Raw genomic sequence first — 17,805 nt, forward strand, 5'->3', positions numbered from 1 at the left:
GAAGGGTCTGTTTCCATGCTGTACATCTCTATGACGCTACGGCTTCTGTTCTAACATGGTTGTGCTCTTGTGCAATCAGTGTTATATAAAAAAACACTTTAGAATCAGCGCCTAAACTGTTGGCGATGTAACTACATTACAGCAAACACAGAAGGGTCTGTTTCCATGCTGTACATCTCTATGACGCTACGGCTTCTGTTCTAACATGGTTGTGCTCTTGTGCAATCAGTGTTATATAAAAAAACACTTTAGAATCAGCGCCTAAACTGTTGGCGATGTAACTACATTACAGCAAACACAGGCTTTAGAAACGTGTCCCTAATTTGTCAATTGTGTTGTAGTGAATTCACATTAACAAAAGTTATAGCAGAATCACCTCTACATCAAGATTTAAACCATATGCTCAATTTGGTTGTAGCACACATACAAATTTGAAAATTCAGTTATTCCCACATTCAGTACTCACCACAACATGACTTGCAATTCTCTAATGAGACAATGCTACATTTTTGGAAATACTATCTTTTTCAGAGAGACCTAATACACGATATACCTGATCTAGCGTTGCTCAAGGATTGAAAAGTCTGGCACTGGAAGAGCGCAGCAGGTCATGCAGCGTCCAAGCAGGCAAATCAACATTTTGGGCATAAGCCCCAATTCCTGGTGAACAGTTTATGCCCGAAACATAAATTCTCCTGCTCCTCAGATACTGCCTGACTTGTGCTTTTCCAATGCCACACCTTTCAAGTCTGATCTCCAGCATGTGTTGTCCTCACTTTCTCCATTGCTTAGGGATGCCAGATGCTGTAGTCTATATTCTTACCCTAATCCAGAAATTATCTGGGATTTAACCAGAAATTAATGAACCATTTATCTTATTTCCATCTCAGATTGGAGAGAAAAATAAGTGCAGTATGCAAATTAATTATATGCAATACTACTTTGCAGGAAAGCACTTGTTGGATAAGATCAAACTATTATAATGGGCTATTCTCCAACCTAATGGATTATGTTTAAAGAATAACTACGCAAATATTTAAAACTGATAAAATGAAAAACTGAATTGGGGTCACTTATTATGGGAATTTTGAATTTCACAATGGAAAGAAATCCCTGTTTTTGTGGCACAGTTGAGGCTCAGTACTGATCAGAATACAGTGAGAATGTACCAGTTTAGTTGACTTCCCATCCAAAAGCAGCACCTAAAAAAACAATACAATCAAGTGCGGGCCGAGATTATCTGCTCAGGCTTTCAGAGAATAGTTCTAACTCAAGACATGCCGACAGCCAGAGAGGTGTGGACATAGTGACTCAAATGAATGAATGGCACTTCATCAGTGCCATATTAAAATCCAACTGCAAAAGCTGACAGGAACTCAAATTTAACAAAATTAATGGAATGACAACACCAACACCGCAATATTCCCAAAATATACTCAAGCTTCATTTCAGAATATGCACCCAGTTTGAGGTGGAATGGAAACCCTCAACTTAGAACTCCTTGATTAATTAAATAAAATTGATTTTCTTTCACACTTAACATTTAGGGGAACCTGGACACTGGGTACTGGCAGGCGATTCAATCTGTGGACAGTTCTGCTGAAAAGAAGTTCTATCCATAGTCATCTGCACATGGGCACTTCCAGCAAAACAAAAAATGATTTTATCTGACATCCTGCTCAAGGCACTATACGAAACAAAAAAAAAAATTAACAAAAAAAATTGGTGGTGGTGGTAGTATTAGAGGAACAAACATCCCCAAAAGGCACACCCAACTTTTACCTGTGTAATTGCAACCCTAAAAGATTATTCTTAAGCTTTCTTGTACAACTTTAAGTAAATGTAAGTGCCAGGCTGGTCAACTACAGTAACACTGCAGCTGATCAGAAAATAGGTCAGCACATATTTCTTTGTAAATGCCATTTCCAAACAATAAAAATCTTAGCACAGGAACAGGCCCTTTGGCCACCCAAGCCTGTGCTGATCAATATCCTCTATCTAAATCTGCCACCTATTTTCTAAGGATCTGTATCCCTATGTCCCCTGGCCATTCATGTATCTGTCTAGATACATATGAAATGACGCTATCGTTCCCACCTCTACTGGCAACACACTCCAGGCACCCACCACCCTCTGTTGACGAATGTTTCCCCACACTTTGAACTCAAGACCCCTAGTAATGGAGTCCTCCACTCTTGGAAAACGTTTCTTGCTATCCACCTGCCTACACCTCATGATTTGTACGCCTCAAATCAGGTCCCTCCCCCCCTCAACCTCCTCCTTTCCAATGAAAATAATCCTAATCTACTCAACCTTTCCTCATAGCTAGCACCCTCCGTACCAGGCAACATCCTGGTAAACCCCCTTTGCACCGTCTCCAAACCATCCACATCATTTTGGTAATGTGGCGACCAGAACTGTACGCAGGATTCCGAACCAAAGTCTTATACAACTGTAGCATGACTTGCCAATTCTTGTGCTAAATACCCTGTCTGACGAAGGAAAGCATGCCATATGCCTTCTTGACCATTCGACTGACCTGCCCTTCAACCAGGGAACAATGGACCTGAACACCCAGATCACTCGGCACAAATTTTCCCCAGGACTTGTCAATTTATTGTATAGTTTACTCTTGAATTGTATCTTCCAAATTGCATCATATCGCATTTTTCCAGATTGAACTCTATCTGCCATTTCTCTGTCCAATTCTCCAATCCAGGTGTAGTCTGCTGTATTCTGACAGTCCCCTTCACTATCTGCTACTCCACCAATCTTAGTGTCATCTGCAAACTTGCTAATGAGGCAACCTACACCTTCCTCCAAATCATGTGTATATCACAAAAAACAGCGGTCCCAGCAAACCCCTGTGGGACACCACTGGTCACAGGTCTCCATTTTGAGAAATTCCCTTCCACTACTACAGTCTCCTGTTGCCCAACGAGTTCTCTACCAATCTAACTCATACACGTGGACCCCATGCGATTTCACATTATCCATCAGCCTACCCATGGGGAACCTTATCAAATGCCTTACTGAAGTCCATGTATAGGACATCACACCCCTTCCCTCAATCAACTTTGTCACCTCTTCAAAGAATTCTATTAGGTTTGTAAGACATGACCTTCCCTGCACAAAACCATGCAACCTATCACTGATAAGCCTAATTTCTTCCAAATGGATATATATCCTATCCCTTAGTATCTTCTCCAGTAGCTTCCCTACCACTGGCTCACAGGTCTGTAATTACCTGGATTATCCCTGCTACCCTTCTTAAACAAGGGGAAAACATCAGCAATTCTCCAGTCCTCTGGGACCTCCCCTGTTTTCAAGGATGCTGCAAGGATATCTGTTAAAGCCCTAGCTATTTCCTCTCCTGCTTCCCTCAGTAACCTGGAATAGATCCCATCTGAACCTGGGAACTTGTCCATCTTAATGCCTTTTTACACTTCCTCCCTCCTTTTGCTAACTTGACCGAGTAATTAAAGATCTACCCGTAACCTCAACATCTGCCGTGATCCTCTCCTCTGAATACCGACGCAAAGTACTCATTAGGAATCTCACCCATTTTCTGACTCCACTCAAATCTTTCCTTTGTCCTTGAGTGGGTCAACCCTCTCCCCCGTTCCCCCCTTGCTCATTACTTACGAATAAAAGGCTTTGGGGTTTTCCTTAACCCTGCTTGTTGAGGATCTCATGATCCCTTTTAACCCTCTTCATTTATCATTTCAGATTGGTCCTACATTCCCTGTCTAATGACTATAGTTCCCTAATCTTGCTATTTCTCTCCCTCATTTTCACAGGAACAGCCCTCCTGAACTCTAATCCACATCTCTTTAAAAGCCTGCCATATATCAAATGTGGGATTGCCCTTCAAACAGCTGCTCCCAATCTACATTCCCCAGTTCCTACCAAATTTTAGTATAATTGCCAATTTAGCACTTCCTTTAGCATCACTCTCGTCTTTGTCCATGAATATTCTAAAACTCAAAATTGTGATCACTATTCCCAAAGTAATTCCCCACCGAAACTTCAACCACCTGGCCAGGCTCACTTCCTAAAACCATGTCCAGTGTGGCCCCTTCCCGAGTTGGACTGCTTACATATTGTTCTAGAAAACCCTCCTGGATGCCTTTTACAAATTCTGCTCCATTCTGACCTCTAACACTAAGTGAATCCCAGTCAATGTTGGAAAATTAAAATCTCCTATCACCAGCACTCTGTTGCTCCTACATCTATGATCTCTCCACCGATTTGCACGTTTGCTGTTGGGAGGCCTGTGGTACAATCCCAACATTGTTACTGCACCCTTCCTATTTCTCAGCTCTGCCCATATTGCCTCACTGCTAGAGTCTTTCATCGTGCCCTCCTTTGACCAGTAATGCAACACCTCCACTCCTTTTACCTCCCTCTACCCCGCCTGAAGCATCTATATCCTGGGATATTTAGTTGCCCTTCCCTCAACCAAGTCTCAGTAATAGCAATGACATCAAACTCCCAGGTACTAATCCAAGCCCTAAGTTCATCTGCCTTACCTACTACATGAGAGCAATAATGACTTTTTTTAAAAAACCTAGCTGAGAGCATTAAGCCAATTCCAATATACCTTGGCCTACTACATCGCAACTCTTGCCAACACCTGCAATTAAATCAAGAACACGGATCAAATAACTTATTAGTGTACTACAGTACAGACAGTTAAAGGGAAAAAAATTCTCATGCAAGTTATTTGAATTTGAAGCACACATTTAAACAGGAAAGCTCTGCAGTTAGGAATAGGTGCATTCATCAAGCCTGTAAACAATACTCAAATAAAACATTTAAGTAATTAAAATCAGCATCCTAACAAAACTACCTACCTTCAGTAACTCTTTATCCCCGGGTTCTTTGATAAACATTCCTTCAATTTCTTGATTTATTGCCTCCAAACTGTTTCTAAGTCGTGGAATTAACTTTGTGATGGCAAGATTTGCTGGCAGAATTGGTACAAACTTGGAAGTTCCCTTTCAAAGCCAAATAAATCAATTTGAGAAAAAAAAAGTATGCACAATTGAATGAAAAGTTCATATTTCCAAATGACAGTGTGAAGGTAAAACACAACTTGTGTAGGAGCAGAAAAGGCTATATGAACAGATCACAGAAGCAGGGACAGAAAATTGCAAGTGGTTGGGATCTAAATATCCCTTAAATGGGCTAATTTTATTTAAGTTTAAAGTATCAAACTTACATTTAATACTGAAATGTCATATGAGATTGTATGAGGTTTACAGAAGACATGACTGATACCTGTTCACTTTCAAACAATACAGGTGCTTCAATTATTTAAGCACTCCCTTTAAGTTTCTATCGATCAATATGAACTGTACTGAAGAGTCAAATTCAGGACATGGAAACACTGAGGCCAAGTTCAAAATTCATGCAATAACTAACAGGGTACAAGTTGAGTATTAAGTAGTAATATTATTAATTAAAAACTTAACCGTCGTTTGAAACAGGCTGAACAAGGACAACTTGCATCACAGCCTCTTACCTGCTGTACTACACCCAAAGCAGCATGATCGCCATGCAGAGGTGACTGCCTCTCTTTATCCTTACCATGCTTCTTGCTTAGTTTAGTGCGTTGAAGTTGCTGTCTGAGCTTTGCAATCTGGGGAGATAGCAGAAAGCAAACAAGTTACATTACTTCAAATGTTTTTACTTTTCCCTTTCCTGCAGGAATAATATTTTAAGGTAATTTAACTTCCAATGTAAGTAGTATTTCAATATTTTTGTTAAGCATCAGAGCAACTTTCAAAGCCTGCATTTAGGAGAAAAACTAGAAAGAGTTGAGGCACCCTAGGCTTGGAATTTAGCATAAAGGAGCAAGGAGCTGTAGGATTGTCTTAAATTATGCAACATCTATATTCTGAAATATGCTGGGAATAAATTTTAAAATAAAAAGCCAAATTTACAGGGAGAAGAGATAAGCTGAAGCTAGCAAGTCTTAATTGAAGTTAATTATGCTTCGGCAATGCTCTTAATTTACAGAGCCTGGCATTTTAAAGATGAAAAGCAATTGCATTCAGTTTACATAACAAATAAAGACTTTATATTCAAGCTTTGAAAACTGGGTTATAAACCACGAATAGCAAAATAATTCCAACAGGAATTTCATTTTAAAGAAAGTGAATGAAATTCAAATTAAAGACTCCATAAATAGAACTTAATTGAAATCTTTGTACCCAAGTTGAATCAAGCAGAGATACTGGCCAAGTTAACAATTAATTTTGAAAGTGGAAAGCAAAGATACGTGCTGGCATGTAGTTGCAGTAATTTAGCTTGCAATGTATTTTTTTTTAAAATGAGCCTTTTAACTCGTTTAGGTAATCACTATTTTCTCATGTTTCCAAAAAAAAAGTAAGTGATAATCAACAGGCAGGTCTAAGCTTGAACTGGGTCCTACCTAGTGGTTAACAATGTTTTGTGTGCTCTGCAAACTGAATAATCAATAAAATAATCACAACATTTTATTGTTTGTTTAAAGCTAGAAATAGAGTTGCAATAGATAAAAAAAGCAACCATGCAAATCGCATTTATGTAGCACCTGACATAATCTGAGAACATTCAGAGTCAACAATGAATTGTTTTAAAGAGTAGTTATTGGTGAATCGGAGGGAAGTCAGGCAGCCAACAGCTTCCTAAATTGGAGATCGAAACTCTAAGTGGGTCACAGGCTAAAAGTTAGGGGGTCTGGCTCTAAGATACCAGTGGACATCATGGACCTCTGACCACATTACAACAGTTATGTTCCTACTCAAACAAACATCCCCTCTCTCAGCCAGCCAACCTGTCCATCTCCACCCTCCCAGTCCCTCAAATCTCACTGAAAATTATGACCTCAAAGCTCAAGAACAGGGTCATGGTGGAAAAGATTTTGGAAAGCATTGCAATAGTCCCACAAATGACAAGATAAGCAGCCTGATGATACCAATATGTTGACCATGAATAAAATGACGCTCATGACACCCTCAATTCTCTTACTCAAGTAAGATGTTGTTGATATTGACCTGAAGGGTCAATCAAGTCCTAACTTGACATCTCAGCTGAAGGGAGATCTCAACAGTGAAACACTCCCATAGGTAGGCCATCACGTCAGTCTGTAAAATTTTCAAGACTCTGAAAGTGACTTACCAGAACTTAAGAGCAATTAGAGATGATGAACAATTGTCAGCAAAGCTCACATCCCAAAATAAATTTAAGAAAGGAAGGGATTGAAATGACTTGCTCAAAAGGAAAATACTACAAGTCAACAAACATGGCACATCTTAACTTCTATACAGCCAAGTACATGGTCCAACTGTAAAGATTATTGCATATTTTCCTGGTGCTCCTTGCAAACAGCATCAAGATTGATTGCAATTTCTTGCCTGAAAAGATGCACAGCTCTGAATTTCATAAGAACATTTAGTCCACATTGCTGAGTCTGCAGTCACATGTAGGCCAGACTAGGTAAGGATGACAGTTTCCTTCCCTAAAGGACATTAATGAACCAGATGAGTTTTTCCATCAAGTCATGAACATGAGACTCTCAATTGCAGTTTTAAACAGAACTCAAATTCCACCATCCACAATGGTTGGATTTGAACCCAAGTCCCTTACCTTGAAGAAAGTTAAAAATCACAACACCATGTTATAGTCCAACACGTTTAATTGGAAGCACACTAGCTCACTCCAAATCATACCTTGAAGAAGTTGTTCTCCTCCTCCTCTCTCTACAAGGATCTCAGAGTCTGTCTCTCTCTCACTGCAACCCCCAGGTAATCTTCTCTGCTCTGAAGCTCTTCAACATGTCCTGAAACAGTCTCGCTACCACAGCCACATCGACTTCCTCAGTGCTTGCCTCTGCAACCAACTGATCCCACATGGACTCAGACTACAAAGCAGCACAGTTTGAAAAAGGCCCCAAAGGAGCCTTCCACATCCAAAGTTTCACTGCACATCCACAAATATAATTTATTGTATCCGTTGTTCCCGATGTGGTCTGTTTACATTGGGGAGACTGGACGCTTTCTCGCAGAGCGCTTTAAAGAACATCTCCAGGATCCCTGCACCAATCAACCATACCGCCCTGTGGCCAAACATTTCAACTCCCCCTCTCACTCTGCCGTGGACATGCAGGTCCTGGGCTGCCTCCACCACACTCCCTCACCACCCGATGCCTGGAGGAAGAACATCTCATCTTCCACCTCAGCACACTTCAACCCCAGAGCATCAATGTGGACTTCACCAGTTTCCTCATTTCCCCTCTCCCCACCTTACCCCATTTCCAACCTGCCAGCTCAGCACCATTCTCATGACCGGTCCTACCTGCCAATCTTCCTTCCCATCTATCCACTCCACCCTCCTCTCCGACCTATCACCTTCACCCCACCTATTGTACTCTTAGCTACCTTCGCCCCAGCCCCACCCCTCCCCATTTATCTCTCCACCCTGGAGGCTCCCTGCCTCATTCCTGATGGAACTTTGCCCAATTTTCCTACTCCTCAGATGCTGCCTGACCTGCTGCGCTTTTCCAGCACCACTAATCTGGACTCTTATCTCTACTCTTACCTCCAGCATCTCCAGTCCTCACTTTTGCCTGTCTGGATTAACAGTTCAGCAATAATATCACTGGGCCATCGCCTCCCCCAATGTGAAGAGGATTGGCATTCTCCAGCTGACTGCTAAAGGGCAGTTTTAGGAATTTTTTGAATTTTCACAAAAAAAACATTTGTAAGTAGTCATCCAAGAGTTAATTTTCTATATGCTTTCTGAAAACCATATTTCCTTACAGAAAACCAGGTGTACTATCACCCTATTATATCACAAAACAACCTGGCAACAGATGCATCTCGGCCCAAGCCTCCACCATATCCAGGCACGGATACAAGGTATGTGTGGTTACATCTCTCATTTACCCCAAAGTAGTGTCGAGTTCACTTGCCAGAAGTCTATATAACCACAAATAAAAAAAAACTTGCTTTTGTGTAATACCTTGTTTGCATATAGTAACATGAAGTCACCAAGAAAACTGATGAGAGCACAGCAGCAGACAGCTGACTGGGACTTCAGTAAAGCCTTTGACAAGGTTCCATGTGGTGGACTAACTAGTAAAGTTATATTACATCGGATTCAGGGTGAGCTTGCCAATTGGATACAAAATTGGCTTAACAGGAGACGATGGAGGGTGGCAGTGGAGGGTTGCTTACTGAACTGGAGATCTGTTACTAGTAATGTTTCAAAGGGATTTGTGCTCGACCTACTTGTTTGTCATTTATATAAATGAATTAGATGAGAATATAGAAAGCACGGATAATAAGTTTGTGGATGACACCAAGATTGGTGGTACAGTACATAGTGATGAAGGTTATCTAAAATTACAAAGAGATCTTGATCAACTGGGTCACTGGGCTGAAGGGTGGCAGATGGAGTTTAATTTGGTAGATGAGGTATTGCATTTTGGTAAAACACTATTAAAAGTGGGGCCTTGGGGAGTGTTGTAGAACAGAGATCTAGAGGTTCACGTAACTAATTCTTTGAAGTTTGCATCACATAGATAGGGTGGCTAAGCACCATTTAGCACGTTTACATTCACTGCTTAGACCTTTGAATATAGAAGTTGGGACGTAATGCTCACGTTGCACAGGACATTGGTGAGGCCTCTTCTGGAGTAATGTGTCCAGTTCTGATCCCCTCTTACAAGGAGGTTATTAGTAAACTGGAGAGGGTTCAGAAGAGATTTACCCGGATATTACCAGGAATGGAAAGTTGGAGTTGCAAGGTGGTGGTGGATAGGCTGGGACTTTTTTCACTGGAGCATAGGAGGTTGAGAGGTGACCGTATGGAGGTTTATAAAAATCAGGAGGGATATAGACAAGGTAAATGGCAAGTGGTTTTTCTCTAGGGTGGGGGCATATTTTTAAGGTGAGGGGAAAAATTAAAAATATAACAAGGAGCTTTGTCTTTTAAGCACTGTGGAATGAACATCCAGAGGAATTGGTGAACACAGGTCCAGCTACAAACACTTAAAAGACATTTAGTTAAGTTGAATAAGATATCTTTGGAGAGATAAGGGTCAAGCGCAGGCAGGTGGAACCAGTTTAGTTTGGGGTTATGGTCAGCATGGACTGGTTGGAACAAAGGACCTATTCTGTGCTGCATAACTATGACCGAAATATATCAAAATGTAAGTCACTAATGAAATGCTAATAAGTGCAATCACTGAGTAGAGCTTGCTTTCAGAACAAGTGAGGATGCTTCACGTTCCTGAGTTGCCAGACACTGTTCAGAAGAATATTTCTTTAAAAACAAAAAACCAACATAATGTGGCAAATATTTGAAGCGCCAGATTTATTTTTTTTGGGCGGGGGGGCACACAAGCGCAATGGGCATTTTATCCTCATTTATACTGTATGTAAGCATATGAATCAGTCAGAGCAAACCGCAGTCCTAATTGCAGGAGGTCACAACATAATAATTATCAATTAGAACAAGCCAAAAGTTGCCCATAAAAGAATTTGGCTGCATTGTTACATGTTTTAAGAACATTAGTCTACATTAGACCTGTAAAACAAATGCTATACTACTGAACTAAACTACTTGAATGTTTGAGAGATTTGTAGTGTGAACAGACTTGTTAAGATGATTTAAATGATGATGATCAGCTCCACGCAGCAGTGCATGAATACATTGCTGCACTGTACTAAGCACAAGAGGACTTTTTTTTAAAATCCATGGACTAAAAGTCAAGTCACCAATTGCAGAATAAAGCAAAAGCAGAGGGCAGGAAAATTGGTCATACTAGACCCAGCAGTATGGCAATTCTAGTCAACCAACAAGCCTTTGGTTACTCAAGGTCACAAGAAAAACAAGTGCTCCAAAAGCTCAACAAAAATCAAGTTGTATTGGGGCCGATATATTAATAGATCACAATGCAGTGGAACCATTGCAGCCTTTAAAAAAGGCCAGTAAGCACTCTAGTGGATTAATCCCTCAATCCTCTCAAAGCAGAACAATTCCTGCTTCTCAAGTTCCTCAATGTAATGACAACCTTTCATGACTATTTTTGTCAGCCATTTCCAATTATGAGTGTATGTTGACCAAACCTAACACTACAGCATGTGCAAGCTGAAGATAATAAATGCAATTGTGTATCTGAGCATTCAAAGATTAACTGCAGTTTAAACACTTTACCCACTGATCATCAAGACAACATTGTTAAGTTAACTTTGAAGGGAGCAAGCTTCGACTTGCTATTTCTAATTCACAGCAAAGAAAAAGTACATTATGCCGCTCCAGCCATTTGCAGTTTTTGTTGGCAAATCAGAAGACCATTCATGTTCCAAATCAGGAGTCAAAGCCTTTTGAGGGTTCTGAGATTTTAGGGAGCACAAAGTAACAATCCATCTTTATTTGTATTGGCAGGAGCCAGTTCAAATTCAAACCCACAACTGTCAACTTCTCATTAAGCTTGAAGCCACAACACAAACATCCTTGATACCTAAAAACTTAATTTGGTAAAAGCGAGTTCAAAATATTTTCTGAAAATAACTGACATTTCTATACAGGAAAAGCCATCACCCGAAGCACAACTCCCATAGATTGAGAGATTACAACAAATGAAATGCCACTGCACATGCACAAAACTGGAACATTTTCATTGAAACAGTTGCAACCCAATTTACTGGATCTCTTATCACAATCTCAGATTTATACTTAACTGAAAGTGCTCATTCCAGAGAATTAAACATGTTTTGCATTGGTGTTCAGGACCCTTCTCCTGACTTTGCATACCTTCAGGTAATCCCTTCGCCAAAATCCTCTTGCAGCTGCCTTTTCACCCCACAACCTCCCCCGACTCCCTTACCATTCTACAAAACATCCATTCTTCCTCCCAAAGCATGTTATATCCAAAACTGATGCCCACCTGCCTTGAGCTGATCAGTTTTGCATTCGACCCTCCATAAAATTAAGCTCATTCAAAGCTCTGCTGGATTCGAACTCTGGTCTCTGGCACTGAGAGGCAGCAGTGCTAACCATTGAGCCACCATGCCTTTCTGATAAAGCTTTTGGTCATCACACCTTATGTGGCTGGGTGCCTACTTAATTATGTAGCATATTTGACAATGAAATGCTTCCAAATGCTTTATAGAAGCAGAACACTGATACCAAGCTACATTAACATACATTAGGTTATCTGATCAACCTCTTGGTCAAAACAACTGCTTTGAGTACAATGGAGCAATTGTACATTGCTTTAACATACTCCTGTGAAGGGCTAATTGTTTTAATGTAATAAACATCCAAGTTATTGTTGAACAGCCTTTTCTCAAAGCAGAACAATTCCTGCTTCTCAAGTTCCTCAATGTAATGACAACCTTTCCATGACTATTCTTGTCAGCCATTTCTAATTATGAGTGTATGTTGACCAAACCCAACACTACAGCATGTGCATTAAACCAGAGTGCAAAAGGCCTCACAGCTGTGGCAACATGGATTTCAGTCTCACCTCTTTCAGCTGATCTGCACTGCCCCATGATGCAGAACGCTTATGAGAGTTTTTCCTCTTCAGGCCTATCTCATGCCAGGTGCTCGGAGTCTGAAAATACAAAAAGAAACCCTTTGGTTGAAAAACACTGCTTGTTATTTGTTCTGTTTTAAATAGCATGCGTTTAGTTATTAAATACAAAAGAACAAAATCAATTTTGGTCTGGTCTCAATTATCAGCACATTTTTATCACTGGATATTAAAGAGCAAAAGCTATTATAATTCTTAATGTTTCTATTTGAACAGAAAATATTCTCATTATGTTCTGCAACAATACACAAGTTGTGAAAACAAATGATGCCAACTCAACTATTCCTTGACTAAATTGGCCATTTACAACTTGAGAACAGGAATACAAAAAAGGATTCAACTCCTCTCAACCCGATGTTCCACATCCGATTAAACAAGTTGCTCCCTAAAAATACACAGACTTACAATAATATACAGGGAACTGAAAAAAAAATCTCCTTTAAAAAATAGGTTGGAGCTCTTCTGGCATATAAAGAAGTTTCTAATTCTACATTAAGCATGGGATTAGATACAATGTCCAAGGAATTATAGTTTGCCTCTTGATTTAAAGTATAAATCCCTAATAAAGTGTAATCAAAATCCAATGAATTGGGTAAATTATTTAGTACAAGAATTGCCAATTTCTTGTACTCTACAGCAGTAGGTGATTTTGGCATTTGACCGAACAGTCTGGAGAAATTGACTATGCAGACAAGAACACAGCAACAAATTTTCCAGGCATATAGAAAATATGCTTTCGCCAAATTTAAGCTAACAAAGTTAGAGGTGCAACTTTATTGCATTTTTGCAAACTTTAACCCTGAAGATAACTTGCTAGGGATTGGCTCGTACTATTCATGCAAAGCTCATTCTGAGACTGGCATGTCTTGAATTTCAAAATTGCAATGATTTCCAGTAACAACCACCATAATCTCTGCCATTATATGTAGCTTTTCTGCATTGAACCAGCTGGACAATTTGGCTCCACTGCATCTATGTAAAGATTAATGCATTTTAATCCATGCTGGAAAACTAAAACTTCAAATACTTACAAGAAATGTAGTAACACTAAATTCCATTAAAACTACTATGCAAGGAGTATGAAAAACAAGATTGTAAATACTGCATAAATAAATTTGTGCACATTAATGCAATGCAACGAATGCAAGACAAATGTGTTCAAGTTTTCAGAAACGTTCCCTTAATTCTATCATAACCACTGCACAGTTTGGGCAATGGGGAGAATATTAGAAAGGGAGAGAATTACAATATGAAGTCCAGTTGCTCAACAGCTTTTGATTTACTTTACATTGCAGTCTCCTCTCTCATGTTGTACATTTGAAAACACACCTGCTGAAAGAAACCTGGTAAACATTTCCTCTTATCTGAAACCAGGGTCAGGATGGCATTCTAGCTAGATGTACATTAGATCACCTTCCTTATTAACCTAGAAAACTAACGCCAAATTGGAACTGTATTAACTGAAATGCATTTTGTGCTCATCAGCACATACTCAAGATTCAACAAACTGCAATATTGGCCTGTCTTCGAGGAATTTAAACCTAACCAAAAATGGAGATGATTTGACATGTTCCTCAACCTTTGGAAATGTACGGAGCTATTTTTAGTCTAGGTTCAAAAGAGCAACAACATGAAGAATTATAAGTATTAGTACTTTGAAACTAAAGACAAGCAAGAATTGCTATCCAGTTTAGAAAACAAGTTAGCAAGCAGCTAATCTGCATTAAGTTATGATGGGCCAGTGGTTGAAATAGCTGGCTGAGTAATTACTGTTTATTCTGTCAGACATTATTTCCACATGGCAGTCTCAAATGAAATGCAAACAAACACTCACTTCAGATTTGGCAAGCATTTGGCTCTCAAAAGGCTGCTTAAATTAACATTTACCAAAATTTTCCAAAAAGGCTTAATATTAACATTTTGTTAAATGCACATTTTAACTTTGCTAGGCTGTAGATTATATGATTCCTGATGAAGGGCTTTTGCCCGAAACGTCGATTTTGCCTGTCCTCTGATGCTGCCTGAATTGCTGTGCTCTTCCAGCACCACTGATCCAGGATGTAGATTATAGAAGTCCTGCAGCATTTTGCCCACATGTGAACTCATGCTAACATCTGTACCTAATTCTGTTGAAGTGTAAATCAATGATACTTTAGAGCAGAATTGTTTTTTGTAAGCCTATCCATCCCTGCAGTTTACTCACATCATCTTCTGTAAAAAAAACAACAGGATCACAGGAGCTAGAGTAACCATTCTGCCAACTGAACCCATTCAATTCAATTAGATCACGGCTGTTCATCTAAGTAAATGCCACTTTCCTCATGCTATTCCCATATTCCTGGTAGTCATTCATATCCAAAAAATTGATTACTTCTGGCTTGAACATTCTCCATACCTGGAGCTTCCACAGCCCTGAGGTACAGAATTCTAAACATTCAATGACCTTAGAAGCTATGGTCCTCTCTCATCTCAGTCCTAAATGACTTTCCCCTCTATACCAAGATTATATCTAGTGCTTCTAGACTTGTCCACCCTGCAAGAATTTTTGAAGTTTCAATGCAATCATCCTTTTTATTTAAATGCTAGACTACATACCCAGTGTGTCAAGTCAATCCCACCATATGAGGGATTATTATGGTGAACCTGTTGCATGCCATGGAAAATACATTTAGATAACAGACCAAAAGCTTGCTGCACCTGCATGCTAACTTCCAGTGAATTGAACAAGTTCAAAGGGTACCTTGTCCTTGTCAAATAAAACAGGTTTATAAAATCATGAGGGACATGGATTGGATGAATAGCCAAGATCTTCTCCCTAGGATGGGAGAAGTCCAAAACTAGACAGCTAGTTCAAGGAGATAAATATTTTCCACAATCACCATTTAACAAACGCGGTCTGTTTTATTTGACAAGAGAATGCTTAGCTTCTATCTGCTACTTTCATTCACTTAGCTGCTTGAAGAAAACTAGTGAAAATGTGGAGTCAAGTATTAAGTTTGGAATTATTATAATTGGATTTTGGATAATCCAAAATGGAGGATGGGAAAAATTGGGGCTGTAAGAGCTGCACCTCTGAGATATTTTCAATGTTGGAGCTGATTTACTTGAATTCCAGGAGTAGTAATTACTGCTTTATAAGATGTTGCATTGGTTTGGAACTTTTATATGGGTATATGACTAGGAAGGTTTCAGAGAGATATGGTCCAAATGCTGGAAAATGGGACTAGATTTGTACAGGATATCCAGTTGGATCAGATGAGATGATCCGAAGATTGCTTCCGTGCTGTACATCTATGACTTTATGGTCCCTGATATTAAATCATTTACATAGATTGCAGACAGCTGTGACCCCACTTCTCCTTGAAGCACATTACTGGTAAGAACCACCATTCTGAGAAGTCTCTCATTATCCCTACTATTTTCTGCTGGTTACTCAATTATCAATCCACAATAGTACACAGCCCACAAACGTGCCTTGTGTTGCACTGCACTTCCACAGTGCAATGGTAATCACATTTGTTTAGTACACAAAAGATCCCCTATTCCAAAGGGAGGCAAAGATGGGGCTTTTTTCTCCTCTGGAGAATTGGAGGCTGAGGGATGACCTTAGAGGTTTATAAAATCATGGGACATGGATTGGATGAATAGCCAAGATCTTCTCCCTAGGGTGGGAGAAGTCCAAAACTAGACAGCTAGTTCAAGGAGAGAGGAAATGTTTAAAAGGGATCCAAGGGACATCTTTTTCCATGCACAAGGTGGTGCATGTATGGAATGAGCTGCCAGAGGAAGTGGGAGGCTGGTACAATTACAGCATTTAAAAAGGATCTGAATGGGTACATGAATAGGTGTTTAAGAGGGACATAGGACAAACCATCTAACATTATTAACCTCCTGTGCACAACATTAAAAGCCTTGAGATCCACCACCGATTCTCTTTCATCTCTGCTACAAGTAATATCCTCAAAGCTCCCAAAATAGGTATGTCAAATATATAAACCCATACCAATTTAAATTCTAATGATTAACAGTTATGTACAACATCAACTAATAGTTGTATAATTTTGTACCATCTCACCCTCTCAAATAGTGGAATTACATTTGCTACTTTCCCATCAGCAAGAATCTATACAATTAAAGATAACCAGCAATGCAACCAGCATTTCCATTTGCATTCCCTTGCTTTCATTATTGGATTGCAAAACTTGCCAAAATCATGTTAATTGAAAAGGTACATTTTCACAAATCTTTTACTAAGTGTCCAGACTCAGGCAACTTCAGTGGCAGCAGGGATTGCGCCCTCGTGTTAATTGCTTTTTTCTTGTCCTTTACCAAATCTGTCTCGGTCTCACTGTGCCTTCAGCGTCTATCATTTTGTCTGGTCTAGGTCCAGAATTACAAATAAATCTCACCCTTATCATGAGGAAGGTCAAGCACTCATTAAATGACTTATACCATCAAAATTAATAGTATAACAGAAGTACAAAAGCTATTTAGCTTTCTGTCTAAAACAATCCAGCAATCAGGGTAAAAATCTCAGCACAGTAGAAAGAGCTGACATGCCCCATTATGCCCTGCCCCCCATAACCCTACACATTGAATGTGTATTTAAATAGAAACAAAGCCCTTCTCAAAACTGCAGGAAGATTCACCCATATCCGAATTGCTCACTGATAAAGTTTTTCCTCATCTTGCGTGGGCTGATTTTGTGCAAATAAATTGCAAACGAGAAGGCACAGTTTAAGAGTAGACACAATTCCACCACACCCACTCGGATTTTGAAGCCCATCAAATCTACTGTTTAATATTCTCCAAGGAAAAACAGACCCAACTTGAAGTTATGTCTCATTACTGATCTATCATGGTTCCTAGAATAATTCTCAAACCCACCTCTACAATGCATTCCCAACACTGTGTCCAGAACTGTACAAAGTATGCGAGCTGAATTCTAACCAATATCTATTAAGTTAATCATAACCGGATAGCTCTGGTACTGTACTCCTTACCCCAACTTATGAAGCCTGAAACACCATGTTTGGAACATGCTGTTGCCTGCCACTATTAATGACTTGCAAATATATATCCATGACTCTCTGCTCCTACAAACTCTTGAATGCTACCCGTACACCATATTGTGTCCACATGTTCAGTATCTCACACTTATCCACATTGATTTTTACATAGAAATCATGTTTTCAATAAGGAGAATGAAGCAT

The 17,805-nt window shown here is 39.6% G+C and overlaps 1 protein-coding gene across 3 annotated transcripts in view; it reads right to left on the reverse strand.

The window, feature by feature from the left end:
* LOC122539943 (glucocorticoid-induced transcript 1 protein-like) overlaps positions 1–17,805 on the reverse strand; it is a 64,497-nt gene that overhangs the window by 10,709 nt on the left and 35,983 nt on the right. For 2 of the 3 annotated variants that reach the window (XM_043675144.1, XM_043675143.1), the window contains exons 3-5: positions 12,524–12,613; positions 5,528–5,644; positions 4,857–5,000 (exon numbers count right to left, since the gene is read on the reverse strand). In XM_043675144.1, coding sequence (XP_043531079.1) covers positions 4,857–5,000; positions 5,528–5,644; positions 12,524–12,613 — 351 coding nt within the window. The remainder of the gene's footprint in view (positions 1–4,856; positions 5,001–5,527; positions 5,645–12,523; positions 12,614–17,805) is intronic. The other variant, XM_043675146.1, reaches the window with a different exon arrangement.

Source organism: Chiloscyllium plagiosum, chromosome 33, assembly GCF_004010195.1.
Source record: "Chiloscyllium plagiosum isolate BGI_BamShark_2017 chromosome 33, ASM401019v2, whole genome shotgun sequence".
NCBI classification, from domain to species: domain Eukaryota; kingdom Metazoa; phylum Chordata; class Chondrichthyes; order Orectolobiformes; family Hemiscylliidae; genus Chiloscyllium; species Chiloscyllium plagiosum.